The sequence below is a fragment of the Streptopelia decaocto genome, assembly GCF_964273445.1.
Source record: "Streptopelia decaocto genome assembly, chromosome: 14".
NCBI lineage: Eukaryota > Metazoa > Chordata > Aves > Columbiformes > Columbidae > Streptopelia > Streptopelia decaocto.
Window position 1 is genome coordinate 5,504,801 of NC_138669.1, and position 20,714 is coordinate 5,525,514.

The window sequence follows — 20,714 nt, forward strand, 5'->3', positions numbered from 1 at the left end:
AGGGTCCCATCCCTGCAGGCAGGGTGTCCCTCCAGGGTGGGGGACCCATCCCGGACACAGCCAGGGGGGTGCTGGCCCTGGCCAGGGGTGCTGAGCCTGGGACCAGAGCAGAGAGGGAACACGTTGGGGTCTCGGACCCACAGGTGGTTTTACCCTCAATGGGTGGTTTGCAGACGTGGCCACAGCCGGTGGTGCAACACTTGGTGGGCCCGGTGCAGTTGCTGTCAGTGTCACACAGCTCCAGGCAGGGTCCCACGGAGCCCCGCAGCACCACAGGGCACACGCCGGGCTTTGCTGCAGCATCGTGTCCCCCTGGTGACAACATGGACTGCGCCCATGCTGGGATCCTGCTTCCTCCTGGTACAGCCTCCATCTCCAGCCTACTCCTTTGCTGCCCCCATCCTGTCCCACACCCTCCCTCCCGGAGCCCAGTGCTGTCCACAGCCACCAGCTTCATGCCCATACCAGTCTGACTCAGTGAAACCAGTCACAGCTGCACATGGGATGCCAGTTGGCAGCTGTAGTGGTGTAGGACAACACTGGCCACCAGCACCCAGCCTGAGTGTGATGCAGGATGAGTGCAGGACAGGGTGCAGGATGGGATGGCACACCCATGGCAAACCCATAATGGAGGAGCTGGGCATGACAATCCCTTCCCACAATGCCCCAAGGTTATGCTCCTGCCTGGGGGCTCAGGGATCGGGGGCTGTGCCAGGGGGAGGTGCGTGGCACCGTGTGCTGCATGGCACCAGATGCTGCAGCCGGTGGCACACACTCCCAGGGCCTGGATGGCTGCCACGGCTGCACACTTGGCCGGGCACGGCTGCTGGGGCTTGTCTGGTGGCACAGCTGGGCACACGTCGGGCGTTGCAGGGGAGGAGGAGCCCACTGGTGTGGCTGCAGGGCAGCTGCAGGGCATCCATGGGCAGTTCTGGGGCTGCACATGCTTGGGTGGGGGGTGCAGGTCTGGCAAGCCATGGGCCCAAGGGAGGGACGGTGCAGCTGTACCTGTGTCCGGGCGGGCACAGGCCAGCCCGCAGCCAGAGAAGCAGCACTTGCGGTTCCCGGGGCAGTCCCGGTCATCAGCGCAGCGGTTGGAGCAGGTGGCCGCGCTGCTCCGGGCACGCTTCCGTGGGCAGAAGCCGGGTTTGGCTTGAGGGGGGGCAGGTTTGGGACTCAGTGCGGAGCCAGCCTCGCACCACAGCACCTGCATCTCCCCCACAGAGCGAGGAGGGGATGCAGACACGTGGCACCACCAGCCTGGCACGGGGACACCCGGGTGCCTTACCTGGCTGGGCAGGTGTGCAGCGGGCGCAGCAGCCACGGGTGCAGCACTTCTGCCCGGGGCTGCACACGGTGTCGTTGCGGCAGCTCATCTTGCAGCTGGTCCCAGCGGGGCTGCCGGCACGGGGGCAGTAGCCCGGAGTCTCTGCGGAGGGAGATGCTCAGTGTGGCCCCAGGCCTGACATGGGCACCGGTCCCTGCCTGCATCCCACCCATCTCCCATCACCCTGTCCTGCGCTGGCACCTCTCAGGGAAGCCAGTGGTACCTGTGCTGGGGAGGAGGCAGGTCCTGACCTCCCCAATCTGGCAGCACTTCTCGGCACCGGGGCAGCTGTGGTCGGAGAGGCAGTACAGGGTGGGGGTGCTCAGGAGCCGGCTCCTCCCCGCCGGGCACTCCCCCGCTTTCTGGGGGACACGGGCGGCGGGGGGCCGGCGTCCCCGCGGGGCCCGGCGCGGGGCCGGGGTGGCCGTGGGGGCAGCGCCCTGGGCCCCAGCACGGTGCTGCTGGGCCGGGGTGGGCGGCAGCTCCTCGAACAGCACCAGGAGCAGCAGGAGGAGGGTGCGCTGACCCGGCATCGTGCTGCCCTCAAGGAGCCGTGCTGCGGGGCCACTGGCCGGGATTTAAACCCAGTCGGGGCGGGGATCGGCCGAGCCGAGCGGCCCCTTCCCACGGCAGCACCCTGTCGGGACCGTGGGAGCGCCCGGCACGAACAATCGGGCTCGGGGGAGAGTCCCGGGGCAGCGCTGGGCTCGCAGCCCGTGGCTGATGCATCTTCCACAGCACAACCTTTCCAGGTCACCGGTGACCCGCGAGCAGCCAGGACAGGGGACGGCAGCACTCCGGGAGCCCCCCTGCTGCACCCAGCCAGCGACAGGGATGGGACAGGGAGGAGCGGTGTGCTGTCCCTGCTCCTCAGTGTCCTCCCGGCACACAGGATGGGCAGAGCTGCTGCAGAGGGCCGTGGGGCTGAGCTGGAGTGTACCAGCCCGCACCCTCACCGCAAGGAGAGGGGGAATTGGCACCGGGCACTGGGCTGTGCTGGGCAGGGTGAGGAGATAACCCTGCCCTGGGGACAGCTGTGCACTGTCCCTGGCAAAGGTGGGGGCCCTGGGGGTGCCAGCACCTCGAAGGCACGTGGAATATCTTGCTCTACTCCAGGGGTGGGAGAGGGAGTGAGGTGGGCACAGAAGGCCAAGGCACCAGGATACCCATGGGGTGCAGGAGGTGCCAGGGAGAGTGGGGCAGGAGCAGGGCCTGGCTGTGAGCAGGGCGGGGAGGGATGGGACAGGGGCAGCCATGGGATGGGGGGTCAGGGGTGTAGGCTTCATGGCCCACAGTTCCTTCAGGCTCCTGCCATGGGTGATATGCCGCTGTGGCTGTGAGTGCCTGGGGCAGGAGGGGGTTTGGGTGATGCTCATGCAATGGCACACGCCAGCAGCATCTCTGTCCCCTGGTCACCGCAGAGCAGAGAGCAGTTCTGCTCCCATGGGACAGGGATGCAGCCATGCTGTGATGGCCCCGCTCTGAGCACGGCTGTGCAAAGGTGGAGGAGTCGGCGTGCCAGGGCAGCTTGGGCCATGGGGCTAACCTGGGTAGGGGCACTGCCTGGGGTCCCTCGGGGACACGGTGCAGACAGTCAGCGCTGGTGTTTGGCAGGTGCAGCCCTTCCAGGAGGCACCAGCACCCAGCAGCCCCTGTGGCAGGCAGGACGTGGCTGCGGCTGAGCAGAGCATCTGCCCAACCAGGAGCATGGCAGGATGGAGAAGCGGCCACCCGTGTGGCAGGGAGAGGCTGCTTTATTGGTGAGAGTGCAGGGGACTGCGGTGAACCCCAAGAACGGGGTCCTGGGGAGGAAGCTGAGGCTGAAGGCTCTGGGCTGGGGTGGATGGTGCAGGGCTGGGGCCTGGGTTTGCAGGACTCGTGTCAGGCAGCAGCTTCCCTGTGGCCGGGCTGGCAGGAGGCGGGGGCGCCTGCAAAGGGAGCAGATGCCGTGAGCAGGATGGGCACATGAGTGCCATGCCCCAGGTGTTGTGGGATCCCCAGGGTTGGTGGGTGCCCCGCTGACCTCAGGGGAGGGGTGTCATGCAGGAGACCTTGCCGCAGCCATTCCTGCAGCACTTCTGGGTCCCGTCACAGTTGGAGTCCGTCTTGCACTGGTTCATGCAGACACCCAGCATGGGGATCCCTGGACTGAGAGGCGGGCAGGTGCCGGGCTTCTCTGCAAAAGGGAAGAGACCTGAGACCTGCTGGCCCTGGTATGAGGGACAGGGCCGGCTCTGCAGCTCCTGGAGCTGTGGGCATGGCCCCAGCCCCAGCTGTCGCAGAGGAAAGATCCCTGTGCCAGCAGCAGCTTCTCCACCCCACAGCTCTACCTATTGGCGCTTCCACCAGCCTGACTCAATGGGGACATGCCGGGGACACCACGTGGCATGGTGGCCCCCATGGTCCCTGTGCTTAGCGTCCCACTCAGGGGTGTGTGGCCAGCACAGGATGCACGGCTGCAGCACATGGCCCTGATGGCAGCATTGACCTTGCTTTCCCCCACAGACACCACGGACTGTCCCAGCTGCGTGCTCATGGCACGTGGGCTCAGTGGGGCGCATGTGCCCCCCAGATGGCCTGTGCCCCAGCTGTGCAGTGCCCTGTCCTCCTGTCCTGCTGCCTGCCACCAGTGCTGTGCTCTGGGCTCTGCATTGTGTCGTCCTCCACTGTGGCACAGCCAGGCCAGCATTGTCCTTGCAGGTGTCAATGGAGGTACCGGAGTCTCTGGTTCACATCCACACGTTTGCACTGGAGATCCCAACTCCTGCTGTCCCAGCTGCTCTCCGGCAGGACCGGCACAGTAAGTGCACTCGACTGGGTGGCTGTGGGGCCCAGTCCTGTGCAGTGCTGGGATGATGCTGTTGGGAGACCCTTCCCAGGCACAGGGTCGGGAGGCAGGACAGTGCCCACATCCCACGCTGTCAGCCACTCAAGAGACTGAGTGGGCAGTGAGGAGGAGGCCCCTGCCCTCTGCACCGGCCCCAGCATCATCTGGAGGCGTCAGCTCAACCCCTGTGTCACTGGGAGGAAGAAGAGGTGAGTGTTGCCTTGGCAAGGCTGGATGGTGGGTGTACTGTGCCAGCAGGTCACCCTGGGGGCACACCCCAACCCCACCGGGCTCCTTGTGTAGCCCCCAATAACAATAACCGCGCTGCAGCCAGATTTGCAATGGGCACCCAGGCCCACGGCTGCTACCGTGCCCCAGAACACCGGTGTTGCCGGCTGGGACAGGCTTTCAGCTCATGGCAGCAGGGCCGGGAGCAGGAGGCAGTGTTACCATCTGGCTTCTGGCAGGCCTTGCCGCAGGCCGCCGGGCAGCACTTGAGGGTGCTCTCGCAGTCGCCATCGGACTGGCACCCGACCGTGCAGTTCACTGCTTCCATCGCCGGGTCTGGGCACACGCCGGCTTTCGCTGCAAGGCAAAGGCGGAGGGCGTGGGCGGGCGCCGGGGCTGCCGGCCCCCTGGCACAGGGCAAGGGCTGCCAGCTCCAGGCAGGAGATGCTGCCACCAGTCCCAGGGCTGGGTCCGGGGATGCTGCTGAGCCCAACCGCGCCAGGCACCGGCTGGCGTTGGCCCCGGCCCCCAGCACAGCAGGCCCCAGGGCTGCAGCGATGCTGGCTGCCGGCCCGGGGCGTGCCGTGCCGAGCCGAGCGTGCGCTCATACTCACTGGTGACATTCTGGGCGGATGCTGGAGGCAGCTCTGCCCAGAGAGCCAGGAGCCCTGCCAGGACGAGCACGCTGCGGGCCGTGGGCATGGTGCGGAGCCGGCGCTGCGCCGCGGGGCCCCGGCCGGCCTTTTAGCTCCTCTCCAGGTGGGGCCAGCGGGTGGGAGGGCTCGGCCTTCCGGGTGGCTCCCAGGGCCGGGCAGGGCCAGGCTCCCCCCTCGCGCTTGCACAACCCGAGTATCAGGTATCTGCCCGGCTGGCTGCCGACCAGGGAGGGGGAGCCTCGAGGAGACCGGGCGGCCACGCCGAAAACTTGCTGGGCAGGAACAGCAGCCACCTGCCAGAGCCGCGGCACCATGTGCCGCACGCCAGACCGCAGCCAGCCCCAGCACCAAGCCAGTCAGGGTTCAGGGCTGCTCGGCCACGGGGATGCCGCTGCTGCTGCCAGCGGTGAGCATGGCAGGCGCGGGTGCATGGGGACATGGCATGATCCATCCCGACTCAGACTCTCCCTGTGCCACCTCAGCCGCCATCATGAGCTCGAGTGGAGCCTCCAGCCTGGGCTGCTGATGCCCAGGGTCCAGGATGAGCTGTGGCCCCGCAGACAGGGGCTGTGGCTTGGCTGCTGCTGCTGCTTGCCCGGCTCCTGCTCCAGCCACTTGTTCTCTAGCTTTCGCTCCTCAACTGAAGGGCCCTCCAGGCTCTCTGGGCAGGCGCCTGCCCCAGGGCTCCTCTGCACCTCCCCGGCAGCCGTGGGAGCTCCTCGTGCCTGGCCGTGGCCTCATCCCATGGCCCCTGCCATCCTCACCGCCTCCTGCAGCCCCAGGGATGTGGCCTGGACCAGCCGGCAGTGCCGGTTGGGTGAGTGGCAGGTGGGGAGCGCACCGCCAGCACGCTCTGCCTGTGCGTCTGGTACTCTGTGCCGTGATGGTGCCGGGGGTCGTATGACCCCAGAGCTCTGGGCCTGGTCTGGGGAACCCTGTCCCACAGCACATGTGCTGCCTCATGGCACCGGCGGTGCTGAGCTGGGGTGTGTTTGGTAGGCCCAGCTGACCAAGTGGCCCAGACTGCCCAGTGTGGCTGCCCTGGTCTCGTCAGCGTTTGTCGCCCCACCAGCTTCTGTCTCTTCCGCAGGTGCTGCCAGGGGTGGCTTTAACTGCTCAGGGCTGCTGACGAGAGAGTAGCAGCTCAGCACCGTGCCAAGCACCTCGACCCCTTTGCTCGCAGCTCCCAGTTTTGGCTCAATGCCTTGTGTCGTTTGGCTGCTGTCACCATGCAGGTCCCTGTGCACAGTGCTGGTGCTGCCCAGCCAGGGGACAATCCCAGAGCATCCTAGCTCCCTCGGACCCATCCTGGGCTCGGTCCCAGGCTGAGCCTCTCCTGCACAGCAAGGAGGGTGAGACCTGCCCTTTCTCCAGTGATGTGCCTTGTCACTGGCAGGGGCTCCAGGGCAGCCCCTGCTGTGGGCTGGAGCACCCTGCAGACACGCATGGGCTGGGGGTGGGGGGGCCAGGGACACCGTCCCTGCCCTGAGTCACGAGCTGCTGTCCGCTCTTCCGGGGTCCGTCTCCAGGTAATTTAACCCCACAGTCAACAATGTGGTATGGAGCGGAGTGGCAGTAAATCAGTAACTGTTTGCCTTGCCTGTGGTCGCCTCCCTGCCGTGGGTGTTTATGCAGTAACAGGAGCCGGCACAGACGGCCCAGCCACCTGCCCTTCTGCTGCTCCGTGCTTCACTGTCCTCGGCAGCAGGAGCCAATTCATGGGGACAGGGGACAGGCCTGGGGCGCAGGGAGAGCAGCAGGGCAGTCCTGGTCCCTGCACCCTCTGGGCTGGGGAACTTGGTGGCTGGTGCCGGGGAGGCTGACAGAGCCTGGCCACGCTCAGGCTGGCTGGGATGCTCCCGCTCTGCCCATGCATCTGGTCCCCACTGGTGACAGAGATGTGGGGACCTGGGCTGGGCTGGTGTTCCCAGCCCTGGGCCCTTGCTGGAACTCCTTAAATAAAGGCAGCTGTGTTGCAGCCTGGTGGCCCCCGTGCCAGGGCCAGGGCACGGTGCAGCAGTGGCCGGGGTGGGATGGTAACATGGCTGTTGCAAACATGACAGTTGGCCAGGCGGTGTGAGTGCTGCCCTCTGGGACAGAGGTGGGGGACCCGCGCTGCCCCTGCCCATGCTGCGCAGAGTCAGAGCCCACTGGACCCTGCGGCCTCACCTGGCGCAGCAGTGCTGCTGCCAGCCCCACGCTGCCCACCCAGCGGCTCGTCCCTACAGCTGGGCTGCACCGGGGCAGCTGCATGAGCATGGATGAGAGCCCAGAATTGGAGATGAAGAGGAAATGGGGGAGGAAGGTGAGAGCTATGGGGAGCAGTGTGGGTGTCGGCGGGTTTGCCTGAGGCTGCACCTTGGCCCCACTGTGCCCGGCTGGCTGCTGAGCAGCTCATCCAGCCGGAGCTGCTTCCAGCCAGCCAGAGCAGCCTGGGGGGGGCTGCACATGCAGGTGGCAGGGCCAGGGCTCCAGCCCATGCGGTTGGCATCGCTTTCCGGGAGACAGAAATGCTCTGGCTCCTGTCCCCAGTGCGTGCCACTGGGGATTCTGCTGTCCTCACCCTGGCTCTGCCAGCTCCTTCCTCATCAGAGGCCAAGGACGGCTGTGGGGAGTGCAGGGCTCTGCCGGCACAGCTGTGGGCAGCCATCCCCGTGCCAAGGCACGTCCAGAGGAGAATCCTGGCCAAGGATGTGGGATCAGCAGCCCCAAGCCTGACCCCAAAGGTTGTTCCCTGCAGCATCCCTGGGTGACAATGCCTGCCACTCTGGAGCCCGGTCACACCAGCTGCGCCCAAGCCCCGCAGGTGACTGCGGCTCCTTCATGGCAGCAGGGAAGGTGTTGGAGTCACATCTCCCTGCCTGCCAAGGGATGGTGGTCAATGATTAAAAGGGGAGAGTTACTGGACCAGGCATGATGCCCCCAGGCAGCTAGCCAGCGCCCTGCTGCTGCACAGAGCAAGGAGAGCAGGGGACAGCAATGGAGAGGGGCACCCTTCCTCAGGGAGAGCTCGGGCCTTGGCAGTCGCAGCCCAGGAACCCCGCACTGTGCACGGGCTGGCGCATGGGGTGTTATCTGACCCCTTTGGGGCCCAGCTGTGTACGCGGCTGGTGACTGGGGGGTGGTGTCCCCACAGGCAGGACGGTACCCGCTGCGCTGCCGCGTCCCGCTGCTGCCGCCAGCCCCCGCTGCCTGTGCTGCCTGCATGGCACAGAGCTCGGCAGCCCCTCCCCACGCTGCAGAGCCAGAGCCTCACGGCTCGGTGGTGGCACATGGGGAGCCCCAGAGCCGGAGCCTCACGGCTCGGTGGTGGCACATGGGGAGCCCCAGAGCCGGGGAAGCACCTGGCCGTGTGCTGTTGTGATTGGTCTTACCTGCGTGTCCCATGCAGGATCCCTGGCCTGAGCCAGCCCCGCAACATCCTGAGAGCCGGGGGACGTGGGCACCCCGTGACGCCCAAGCACTCACCTGTGCCCCGAGGAGCCACGGCAGCCGCCTGCAGTTGGGCACACAGGGCCATGATGCCAATGAGCAGAATGCCGGTGATCTTCATGGCTGTTCCTGCGAGTGCTGGATGACCAATGCGGATCAGCAAGGGTTTATATCTGCGCGGGGCTGGGGAGGGGCCGCCACACACATAACCTTGATGTATCGAAACTCTTGCTGTGTTTCATGGTGTGCCCGAGGCAGAGACAGCCCCACAATGTGTTATTGCCTGAGAAATCATTTACCATGGCCCCAGCCCCAGCAGCCAGGTTGCAGACAGGGTGGGGACATCGGCACCCAACGGCACCCTCTCTGGTGGAAAGGGAGATGCAGCCATCATGACCCTCATGGCCACGGCAAGCCCAGAGGAAGGGGCTGGAGCTCTTTGGCTTGGGAAACAGGGGACAGACGGGATAGGAGAACGTTGGTACATCCCATGTGGCCCAAAGGGTGCAGACGGGACTTTCTTCCGTGGCTGCAGGAGCTGAGAGCACTGCAGGGGGCCCGCAGGCAAGGGGCAGAGGGCGGGTGGTCTCATCACCAAACTCTGGGAGTCAACATGTCAGATGTGAAGTTCTGCCCAGGTGTGACAAGTGATTAGATGAGTTGCTGGGACAAGAATCCAGGAGGCACAGAACAGGAGGATGCAGCCCTAGGGTGGGGGCTGTCCTGGCAGTGTGGCGCAGGGACGTTTTGGGATGGAGCGACTGCCTTGGTGCTGGCCTGGTGCCCGCATCCTGCTGTGTCTGCCCACAGATCTGCAGGTGACAGCCGGCTGGGTCCCTGAGGGTGAGTGTGGCCTCAGGGGGAGCAGAGCGTGGGAAGGCTGAGTGACATGCCAGGCCAGGCGTTGTGCACTGAGCACCATTCCTCTGCAGGGACAGGCAGGTGGCTGGGTGCCGGCAGGCTGACTGGCTGCAGACGTGTCACGGCAGGTGGGTGCTCCAGCAGGGTCAGCACCGGGGCTGCCTTTCACCTCACCACGCACCAGGACTGGCAGGAGGTGGTCCAGGGCAGGGTGGGGGACCCCAAGGTTAACGGTGTGGGGAGGGGACAGAGAACTCGGCACAGCCGAATGTGCAATGGGTGATGGGGCCGAAGGTGAGGTGTGTTCGGTGCTCACAGGGACCCCACACTGCTGCTGCGCCCTGAGGCTCTGCTGGCCACACTGGCACAGCTCGCCATGTCCCCCCATGGCCAAGGGCACCTGCATCTACCGCTGGCAGGCCGGGCAGAGGAGCCTGGCTTGCTGGGCGCAGGGGGGCTGGCAGGGCTGCAGCAAAGGCAGCCCATGGCCACGGGGGTGGAGAGGGGCAGGAACTGGGTTTCGGAGGGGCTGGTGGAAGGGGTTCAGGCTCTGCTGGAGCTGGAGCTGGGGAGAAAGGTCTTGGCCAGGGTCCCAGTGTGCGGGGCAGGACGCTCCCTGCCTGGGGGTTTGTCACAAGGCCAGCATGGCTGGAAGGAAGTGTCTGTGCTGAGGCTGACGTGGCCTCTGCAATCTCATATGGGGTTTTACAGCTCAACGATCATATTTCCCCACTTGGAAATTCCTGTTTGCGCCATCCTTGCTCCAAGTGCCCAAAGGCACCTGTTGCTACAGAAAGTCTGGGTCTGAAACAAATGGAACAAGAAAACTGGGGGCTGTAAAAGCAGTCCTGTCCCTGGTTAATGTGCACAGCGTCACTCCGAGTGACACCGTTGCCCCAACGTGGCACATGCTGCAGTGCCGGAGTGGTGATGTGGGGAGTCACCAGCCTCTTCTAAGCAGCACCTGGTCCTTTGGCTGCCACTGGTGGCCCCTCACTCTGCGGGACTTTGTCCTTGCGCTCTTCTTCTCTCGGCTGCCGCACACTCACCGCGTGTCACAGCACATAGCTGTGTGCCATTAATGACATGTTTGAGTCCTGCTGGCACAAGGCAGTGTGAAGCTGGCATGTCCTCCTGCCGCTGTGCCCTGGCCACAGGGAACCGACCCCGGGCATGTGCAGCCCCTCCGCGCCTGCGGGCCTTCCCAGCTCTGCCTGCCCAGACCCCCCTCTGTCCCTGCTGTCTTGCAGCTCCCTGGGCTCCGTGTGCTCCGTGGGCTCGGGCCCGATCCTGCGCACATCCCGGGCGGCCGGCAGAGGAGGCTCTTGCTCCGCCGGAGCGGGCCGGGCCCTGCAGGGCTCCGGAAGCGCCGTGGCCGGGCCGGGGGTGGGGAGCGGCGCGGGCGCTGCGCCAGCCCGGCCCGGGACTCCCGGGCTCTACTTAAGCGGGCGTGGGCGCCGCGGGGCAGCACCATGAAGCCGGGGCTGCTCCTGCTGCTGCTGCTGGCGGCCCTCCCGCGTCCCCCAGGCCCGGCCGCGGGGCAGCGCCTGCTAGGTGAGCCCTGGCTGCGCCCTGAGTTCGGTCCCGCTCCCGCCACCGTCCCGCTCTCCCCGGGGTCGCCTCGGTGGGAGTGCGCTGGAGGTCCCCGGTCTCCGAGCTGGGACATCCCGCGGGACGCCCTGTGCAGCCCCGCGGTCCCCGCTGCTACAGAGCCCGCACCCAGCGGGGCTGGACCCCTTGGGGCAGCTCCGTGTCCCCCGGTCCCTCACCCGCTGGCAGCTCCCGAGGTGCTGGGCAGCTACGCCAGTGCCCGATCCTGCCAGTGCCTGGTACCTCGACGTGCCCCACTGCCCGTGCTGGAGTCCCGCCCGCCGTGACCCCCTGCCTGTCCCCACAGGGAGGGATGGCGAGTGTCCCCCGCCCAGCCGGATCCCCGTGGGACGCTGTGACAACTTCTGCTCCTCGGACGGGGACTGCCCGGGCAGCGGGCGCTGCTGCAGCACCGGCTGCGGACGGGAGTGCCGGCTGCCCATCGGAGGTGAGGGGGTCACTTTGCCCCAGTAGACAAGGATGAGCCTGTACAGTGCTCTCCAAGGGGAGCGGGTCCTGCAGCCCTGCCAGCCCCCATGCCCTGTCACAGCGTGTGGACAGGATGTGCTGGGTCTGGAACCTTCCAAGCAGAGCTGCTGCCTGCGGGGTGCATCACCCACAAGGGCCGGCAAGGGTGTCCCACACACCCATCCCTGCTCTCAGCCCCTCTGGTGTTGGGGGACAGGGGTGCCTGTTGCTCCCTGCCCACAGGCCCAGGGGTGAGCACCCATGGTTGGGCTGGGTGGTGGGGTCAGGCAGTGCCTGGTGGGGCTCTGACACTGTTTGGCACCCCCAGCCAAGAGGGGCTTCTGCCCGCAGGCCCCTGACGTGGTGAGCATCTGCCTTGCGGAGTGCAGCAGCGACAGCCAGTGCCGAGGCAACGGGAAGTGCTGCAGCATAGGCTGCCACGTCCAGTGCGTACAGCCGGTGCCAGGTAAGGACAGCCCCAGGGCTTGGGGGGAGGGGGCTGTGGCCAGGACAGACCTCACCTGTGACCCTGTTGCTTTTCCCACCTGCAGCCAAATCAGGCGTCTGCCCCAAGAGAAAGGTGCTGCAGACCTTTGCCCCCTGCAACAACTCCTGCACCGATGACACCGACTGTCCCGGCCGCAAAAAGTGCTGCTTCACGGGCTGTGGCCTCGGCTGCCTGTCTCCGGACAAAGCTACCATGGCCCCGCTCCCACGCACTGGCAGGCACCACTGGCTGGATCCTGCTCCTTCCGACAGCCCTGTATCCTCACCTTACATCTGTCACCTCCCGCCCGTCCATGGCCCATGCAGGGGACGCTACCGTCGCTATGTCTACAACCCTGCCATGGGGACCTGCCAGCCCTTCATCTACGGCGGCTGCCAGGGGAACCCCAACAACTTTGAAACGGTGGAGGAGTGCCAGAAGGTCTGCCAGCAACCAGGTGAGAGGAGGGACTGGGCTGCCCTGCCTGGGCAGGGTGGGAGTGCAGGGCTGCCTCCCTGCAGCTGGGTAGCCAGACCTGGCAGGTCTGCTGTGGTCCCCATGGAACAAGGGCAGCCCCCCGGTGGCAGGGAGCGTGGCAACACCCCGCTTCACACTGGCACACTGCACAGCAGCCTCGGGCTGTACATGCTGGGTGATTTCAACCGGCTCGCACCTCCATCTTGGGAGCTATGTCATCTTTGATAATCAGGCTGCAAAATTGTGATTACTGACACTGTTGCCTGATTCTGACCAAAGTAGGAAACCTGACCAAGGAGGCACTCAGCCTGCAGAGGCCGGAGGAAAAGCCTGCTCACGCAACTTGCCTTCCCATGTCTCTGCTGAATATGTTTGGCAGAGGTGGCGGAGCCGCGGTGGCCCCCAGGGCAGGGGGGGTGGCACCATGTGGGCACTCATCTGGTTGTGACATTTGTTTCCTACTGAAGCTGTGGGCAGTTGGGGCCGTTGGTGGATGAACAGCCGCAACAGTTGCTCAGCTTCCCGGGCACCACGGTTGTGTCTTCACACAACACTGGAGCCACGAGGGCTGCTCCCAGCTGTGCCATGTCCCCAGAGCTGCGGGCAGGGGGGCAGCCTGTGCCCAGGGCTGGGGTGGGGGTGAGTGCACTGGGGGTGAGGGCAGCGGCCAGTCTGGGGGGCCAGCTCTGCTCCCCAGGACCCTGCTGCCTGCACCCCTGTCCTCACTGTTCCCTTTTGTCCCCAGGGAGAGCCAAGGAATGACCCTGAGGAGGAGGTGCCAGCGGGGCCTGCCCCACATCCCCTGGGACCAGCAGCCCCGGAGCCGGGGTCTGTGGCAGTGCTGGCCGCAATGCTCTGCCCCTCGCAATAAAGTGCCAGGATGCCTGGCTTGCAGCAGCCCTGTCTCCTCTGCCTGGCCTGACCTGTGCCCCCACGTGCTCCTAGCGCCTTCCTGCTTCCCTTCACATCCACGTATGCTGGAGCTGCAAGGCCAGACCCTGCCTGAGCCCAGGGAACCGGCACGAGGGGCACGGTTCTGCTCTGGATGCCAGGCAGCAGCCCCTCGCTCCCAGCTCAGCCCCAGCAGGCGGCTGGTGCGGTGCCCCAACCTCTCGCGTGGCTGCGCGGAGCCGGGCAGTGCTGGGGAGCTGGTGCCGAACTGGTGGGTGATGCCCACCCGCTCTGGCAACACCACACTGCCCCTGGCCACCATGGGGACAGGCTGGGGAGCTGGGGGGCGGGAGTGCCTCAGAGGCTCATGCTGAGTGGGTTTTCATGTCAAACTGGCAGCAGTCAGACAGTGCCTTGCATGCTGCCTCCCTGTGCGCCGCTGGTGAGCTCTGCAGGTAGAGACAGGGAGGAACTTGAAACAGAAAAGATGAAAACCTCTTGAAAATGCCAATTTATTATTCAGCTCCCTCCCCACCTGCTCCTGCTCAGCCCTGAGCCAGCAGCATGGCTGCTGCAGAGATGAAAGTCCCTGTGTGGGGCAGGCACAAAGGGAGGGATCCCAGACCCCCATCTCCCTGTCCTTGTCTCCCTGTCCCCAGCACCCCATCCTTCTGGAGCCAGTGGGGCTGCACAGGGAGCTCAGAAAGGGCTGCGGTGCGTGGTCCCAGGTCTGACCCCCAGTTTGAAGGGTGCCTGGCCCAGGCAGGATGCTGCCCCCTCCAGTCCCCATGATCCTGTTCTCAGGTGCTAATGGCACCAACTGCCTGAACATGGTGCAGAGGCTGCGGCTCCACAATGGCTCCGGCAGCTCCTGGTCACAGCCGCCAGCTGCAGCGAGACCAAGATGGAGGTGTGGGGGGGCCAGGCTGGCGCTGGCTGCCCACGGGCGCTGGCAGCCCCAGCCCTGTGCCATGCATGTCACACGGGCTGGCGGCATGGGGAAGGTGGCCTCCCCAAATGGGGTTTTTATTACAGCCGTACATCACTGCGGTGGCCTGATACAGGTGGATGGTGGTGATTTTTCTTCATGGTTTACAGACAAATGAGGGGAAGGAAAATTGGTGTGAACTTTGCTATAGCGAGAGGTCGGGTGTGGGCAGGGAGCTGGTTATGGATGAGGTGGGGTTGCTGGCCGGTGGCACCGCGACTTGCACAGGGACTGGGGGCTGCTCCAGGGGAATGCGGGGGCTCTGCCTTCCCTGCCCCGAGTGGGTGGCCCCTCCCTCACGTAGGGATGCTCGGGGGGATGCCTGGCCGCTCTGGCGGGGGGCACCACATGGGCAGGGTTGTTAATTGCAGTGGACATTCTTCAGCGCTGCAGACGCAGTTGGATGTGCCGCGCCGGGCTGGCCGCTGCCACCGGCTGCTGGCGAGATGTCGTCTGTTTTCACCACAATTAAAGTTGCCTCCAAACACCCCGGTCCTGCCCGGTACAAGATAACAGTTAATACCCTCAATAGCGACTATCAGCTTCTCCATGAGGCTCATAAATATTAATACAATTCTAATTAGGTCCTTTAAATACATTGCCTAAATTAAGCGCTTCCTCGGCAATAACCGACGGTGGTTTGCATGCTGCTCACGCCCGTTAAGCAGATGAGGAGCCCCACGGGGGACCGGGCCGGGGAGAGGCGGGGGGCTTGGGGGCTGGAGGAGCCGGACCCCGGCCGGAGCATCTCTGATCCCGGGGGGCGGTCGGCGGGGTCTCGTCGAGTAGCCGCAAGAGCCTAATCAAGCCTCTCGTAAGGATCCCCGGTCACAGGTGTAAAATAACCCGACCATTGGACTCGAAGCGGACCGGGAGCGCAGGCGCCCTGAACAAGCAGAAAGTGCCCTATGACCTTAATCAGCGGTGATACTGTTAATCACTTATCCCCAGGTGCACCCGATTTGCAATTTGCACAATAATGAGGTGAGCTGACCGCGCTCCAGGCAGCGATCACTCCGAATGGATGGGACCGCAGGAGAGAGCGGCTCCGCTCCAGCGGGACCGGGCGCTCTGGAGGCTTCATCCTGGAGCCTTTCTCTTCCTGCTCTGGGAGGTGGCAGCCGCGCTGCTGGGACCTGTCCCAGTGCTGGAGGACGTGGGATCCCCTGAAGGTGCTTGTGTGTATACGGGGGTGGAATTATGTGGGGGGGGGGTGGGCACGGGGGGAGTGAGCACAGGCTGCAGGTCTGGGGAGACACAGCGTGTGTCCTCTCTGCATCTGGCACTGGTGGTACCAGAAAAGAGCAAATATCAAACTCAAAGGTCAAAAGGTCACCTGAGGTCAAAAGGTCACCTGAGGTCAAAAGGTCATCATAGGTCAAAAGGTCACAAAAGGTCACCTGAGGTCAAAAGGTCACTATAGGTCCAAAGGTCACCTGAGGTCAAAAGGTCACTATAGGTCAAAAGGTCACCAAAGGGCAAAAGGTCACCCGAGGTCAAAAGGTTACCAGAGGTCAAAAGGTCACCTGAGGGCAAAAGGTCACTATAGGTCAAAAGGTCACCATAGGTCAAAAGGTCACCAAAGGTCAAAATGTCACCCGAGGTCAAAAGGTCACAAAAGGTCAAAAGGTCACCAGAGGTCAAAACGTCACCTGAGGTCTAAAAGGTCACCTGAGGTCAAAAGGTCACTATAGGTCAAAAGGTCACCAAAGGTCAAAAGGTTACCAGAGGTCAAAAGGTCACCTGAGGTCAAAAGGTCACCTGAGTTCTAAAAGGTCACTCGAGGTCAAAGGTCAGAGCGGGCCCCCCCACTCTATCCTTGGCTCCCGAAGACCGGGGTCCCCATGACATCCTTAGCGTGTCCCCCTAGCCCCTATAGACTCTGCCCCTAGTCCCCCCAATCCTTCACTTTCAGCACCAGGGATGGGGCTTTGTCCCCAAACAGCACCCTGGCCCTGTCCCACAGAGAGCAGTGACATCAGTAAAATCCATCACTTTAATGGAAGCGGGGGGGCAAGGGGTGAGCCCCCTGCGAGGGTGAAAAATCATGGACTCCACACAATCTCATATGAATTGAAGCGAAGCCATTTATTACAGAAATAAGCCTCCTTATATATGCAGTTATTTCTTGATCACGCGTCCACGCTCCGAGCGTGCGTTAGCTGATTGGATATCATCTGTGTTCAACAGCTGTCCACGCGCCTGAGTCTCGCTGTTGATAGGTCTATTGATTTACGTTGTGTTTTCGGCTTTCCAAGGTGGCCTTGAAATTCCTGGGGGGCCTGGCTAGTTCAGTAACAAATCTCCATCTAATAGAAACCTGTCCACACATTGACTTCAAGAAAATCCCTCAAATCTCTCACAACTCCCCCTTTTGGTTTTTGAACCGGCCAGGCCTTGTTTGCAACGCGCTGATTCATCTTTGAAATAAGCCGTACTTATTAATCATGTGTTGTGTGCTGCAGCACAACTGCATTACATATAATTGTCATAGTAGAATTAGGGTTTAGACAAACTAAAACAGCATGTTAAACCGTTTGTCAATCTTATAAGATCAAACAGCTACCCACCTATTTCCAAACTTTTAATATCATTAATTACAAAGTACTATGAATAGTTTCCGAAGGATCAGACAACATGACACATTCTCTCAAATTCTTCACAACTGTGACCTAGTGTTAAAAGGAAAAGATCTACGGGGAATCAGGTGGCGTGGGAAACGCAGCATCTGCGAAAGAAAAAGTAATAGTGAAAAGTATTCTGCGGCTGGCTGCACAAACAGGAAGATTTTTGGAAAAAGACACGGTGGGGCATCTTTTACTATTGGCCTGGCGGAAGGGCTGTGTCCGATCGACGGACGGATTTTTTTCTCCCGGTACGTGGGAGGAGATCGGGACTGAACTGTGGGAAACGGTCACGAGGGGGAGCCACGAGGCTCGCGACCTCGCTGGACCCTGGCGGGGGTGTTAGCAATCAAGACACATAACCACGGGCTTAGTTATATGCGGTGCTTTATTCTAGCGCTGGTAAACCAGGGGTTCACACCCAAAGCTGGCTTCGACCACTGCTTCGAACTTCACTATATTTATACAATTTGGTCACATACATATTCATTACAATTCTTGACAACCATTAGCATATTCCACACCTATTCTAACACAAACTGTCTATCTAAGCGATGCTAAGTAACATTCGCATGTTTATCAGTTGTTAAAGTAACATTCGCATGTTTAGCAGCTGTTTCTCAGTTACCTGTTTTAAAGAATAGGTCATAAATCTATGTCAATTTTAAGAATAGGGTATGGTTATATAAGATCATGCTTGAATGCACATCTACTTGGATACAACCCGAAAAACTTCAAAGTAAAGCAAAAACCTTGGACACAGCATCAAGCAAAAACCTTGGACACCATCCACAAAACCAAACACAGGAAAACCCTGGATACAGTAAAAGTTAGCTCAACTACAACAGGGGGAGGTCAGTCGGCCGATGGAGGATGTCTCGGGGGAGCCGGAAGCGTGTGCCGTCCCCTCGGAGCCGCCTGCCGTGAGCTGCCCCTGCTCTGAGAACTCTGAAAAATCGATACCCCTGGTATGTCCCGTATCACATTTGTAGTTCTGGAGCGGAGAGCAAATTATACCCTCTGCACCCTTTGAGCCGTTGCCTGCCTACGAAGATGAACGGCAGCGACCGGCAAGTTTTGATGAGCCGGGACGAGTTAATCCGGCTGACGCGCCTTTGCCGGAGAACCTGCTGGAACGCCGGGATGGAGAGCCGCAGAATCGCCCTGACTTCTGGGAGGAGAGCCGTGTGCAGAGCCCGAGGGACTTACTGAAACGGCAGGAGAGCCAGACGCAGGAAGTTTTTAAAGGTGAGAAACCATTAGATGGCAGTAATGGTAAAACTTCGTAGTTAATAGCATATAAAAAGGCATCATATGCAATTAAGGACGGGTTAGAGGCAATTGGCAGGGAATGTGAAAAACGGGGAAAACGGGAACGGAAGGGGCGGAATTGGACCCCACTCCTGAGGAGCTCTGTATTAAAAAGGAGCAAATACAAAAATGGGCTAGGCAATGTGCAGAGGATGGTCTGTGCTTCTGTAAGAGAAGCGGATGAATATTTGAGAGTGCAATATGGAAAAGGGCTGGAGACTGGGTCAGCAGATCTATTTACAAATATGCTTCGACTTACTGATCTGCAGGGAAAGACAAGGAAATTGTATAGGAATGATAGTAATGATAATTTGGGTGCTGCCCCTATGCGTCAGGGTAGAGATACTCCTCGAGATGACTCTCATAATGCGAGGCGACGCTGACAATGGGTAGTCAGGGATGCGACCGTTGAAGGGATTATGTTACCTGGCGGTATTACAGCAATGCCACTGCACATAAATAACAGAGGACAAAGGCAGTGGTCGCCCTTTGATTGGAAAATGGTTAAGCAATTGCAAACTGCAATTATGCAATATGGTATGGATAAGAAGGCACGTGATGCAACTAATGGATTCATTTTTCAAGGGGCGAGTACTAACTCCAACCGATATTAAGGCATTGATAGAGTTATTGCTTCCCCCAATGGGGTATTTGCTGTTCTTGGACAAGTGGCAGGGGAAGGTGGAATTGGCAGTATTAGAAAACGTTCATTTACCGGCTGATGATCCGTTACGATTAGCTAGCGTGGACCGATTACCGGGTCGTGGCAATATGTGGATGGTGCCGCTCGGGCGGCGCTTCCTCCGAGGATTTTGTGGCGAGGGCTCGCTGTGGCGGCGGTGAAAGAATTACCAAATATAGGTAACCCTGTGCCACCCTATTCTACAATAAAGCGGGATCCTGGGGAGCCGTATATGAAGTTTGTGGACCGTTTAAAAGAAGCTATAGATGCTTCTCCTAACCTGACTCCAGAGGCAAAAGCTGCTATGGGGAAAGATTTGGCCACGACAAATGCAAACACCCAATACTGACAGATATTAGCCAGCTTGGGAAAAACAGCTTCTCGGGCGGAGATGGTGGAAGCTTGTATACGGGTACCAATTATGCAAAGAGAGGTAGAGAGGTAGAAAAGGCAAAAATACGTGCTCGAGCCCACGCTGAGGCTTTGGCTGCAGCGTTTTTAGCCTGCAATGAAAGGCCGAAGCCCTTCTTGTCGCGGCCTAGCGTGTTCTTAAACTCATTTGCTTGAGGAGAAATTAATACAGTGTAAAGTCTGTAGTAGGTGATGTAAGAAGTGAATTTAAAATCTCAATGCAAATAGATTTTTTTTTTTTTTAGGGTCAGAAGAAAGATTAAATGCTACAGACAAGCACAGCACTTGCCATTTCCAACGTCATTTTTACCATAAATATTTTGGGCGGGCGCTGTGTCTGCGCTGCCCACGTGGGTCAAAGCCCACTCACTGTGGTGGGGTGAGAGCTGGTGCTGGGTGAGCAGGGATGTCCCTGGAGAGGGCATGACATCTCTCCATCCCCCTTCTCACGCAGCAGTGGCCCACGGGAGCAGCCAGTGATGGTCCTGGGCTGGAGGGAGTATGAGGAGCTGCTGGGGCCGTGCTGTTGGTGGCACTGGAGGGACCAGCGGCCCCAGGCTCCCCACAGTGCTGCAGCCAGTATGAAGGTGCCCGTGGCGCGGGAGGGGGTTGTGCAGCCCAAGGCAGGGTGCCCACTGAGCCGGGTGTGTACCAGCTGCCCCTCCTGTCGCCTGGCAGGGACCAGGATTGATGGCAAGAGGTTTGAAAGGCTCCAAATGTGGAGGTTGTATCACTGAGCCACCCCCATCCATCATGAGACGTTCATTATTAAGTAACACCGTGCACGCCAGGCTGATTTCACACCTTATCTGAACCCAGCAGCTGTGCCCTAAATCCTGAGCGCCGCGACTGTCTGGAGGAATTCAGCTGCCTGTGCTTAAAATTAGTGTTAGCATCTATCATTTCCCCACACCAAATGGCTTTTGTGTCGGCACTTGGCAGTGCTCATCTGTCACCGGGGTTCCGGGCTGCCCAGCTCCGTACCCTCTCCGTCACTGTCACAGGACCCCTCGTTGGCAGAACGTCACCCAAAGGACATGTGCAGCAGCTTGGCCTCTCCCACCAGGCTGGTGGCACTGCCAGCAGTGAGGGCGTCCTCTGTCCCCTTGGGCATGGCAGGCGCCAGCTCTGCTCCCAGTAGGGCTGTCCCTGTCCCTTCAGTGCCACCACAGCCGGAGTCTGCGCCACCCCCAGCACGGTGGCCTCTCCCCGGCGCGGTGCCAGCCACAGCTGCGTGGCTGGGCCGCTCCTGGCCACTGCTGCCGGCAGCCATCCCTGGCGAGGAGCTCCTGGCAGGCAGGTGATGCTGGAGCTGTCGGCGTGATGAAAAGCCTCCCGCAGCGCTGCAGATAACATACAAGCGCGGGTCAGGCGAGGCCCGTGTAGCCCATCCATCAGGCACAGCAGCTACAGGCGCTCCCAGTGCCACCATCTGATGCACGTTACCCGCCGCA

At 61.6% G+C, this 20,714-nt stretch overlaps 2 protein-coding genes across 2 annotated transcripts; one reads left to right on the forward strand and one right to left on the reverse strand.

Annotated features, from left to right (window-relative positions):
- Window positions 1-3,129: 3,129 nt before the first annotated feature.
- LOC309446119 (WAP four-disulfide core domain protein 2-like) lies at window positions 3,130-5,141 on the reverse strand. Its single transcript, XM_082065545.1, has 4 exons — window positions 4,997-5,141; window positions 4,605-4,739; window positions 3,351-3,503; window positions 3,130-3,255 (listed from the first exon to the last, which is right to left on the reverse strand). Exons 1-3 carry the CDS (start codon window positions 5,082-5,084, stop codon window positions 3,352-3,354), a joined length of 375 nt encoding a protein of 124 aa, XP_081921671.1. The 5' UTR covers window positions 5,085-5,141; the 3' UTR covers window positions 3,130-3,255; window position 3,351.
- A 5,585-nt stretch (window positions 5,142-10,726) lies between these two features.
- WFDC3 (WAP four-disulfide core domain 3) lies at window positions 10,727-13,250 on the forward strand. Its single transcript, XM_082065236.1, has 5 exons — window positions 10,727-10,885; window positions 11,229-11,369; window positions 11,718-11,855; window positions 11,941-12,333; window positions 13,099-13,250. The coding sequence occupies exons 1-5, from the start codon at window positions 10,804-10,806 to the stop codon at window positions 13,113-13,115; spliced, it is 771 nt and encodes a 256-aa protein (XP_081921362.1). The 5' UTR covers window positions 10,727-10,803; the 3' UTR covers window positions 13,116-13,250.
- The last annotated feature ends 7,464 nt before the right edge of the window (window positions 13,251-20,714 follow it).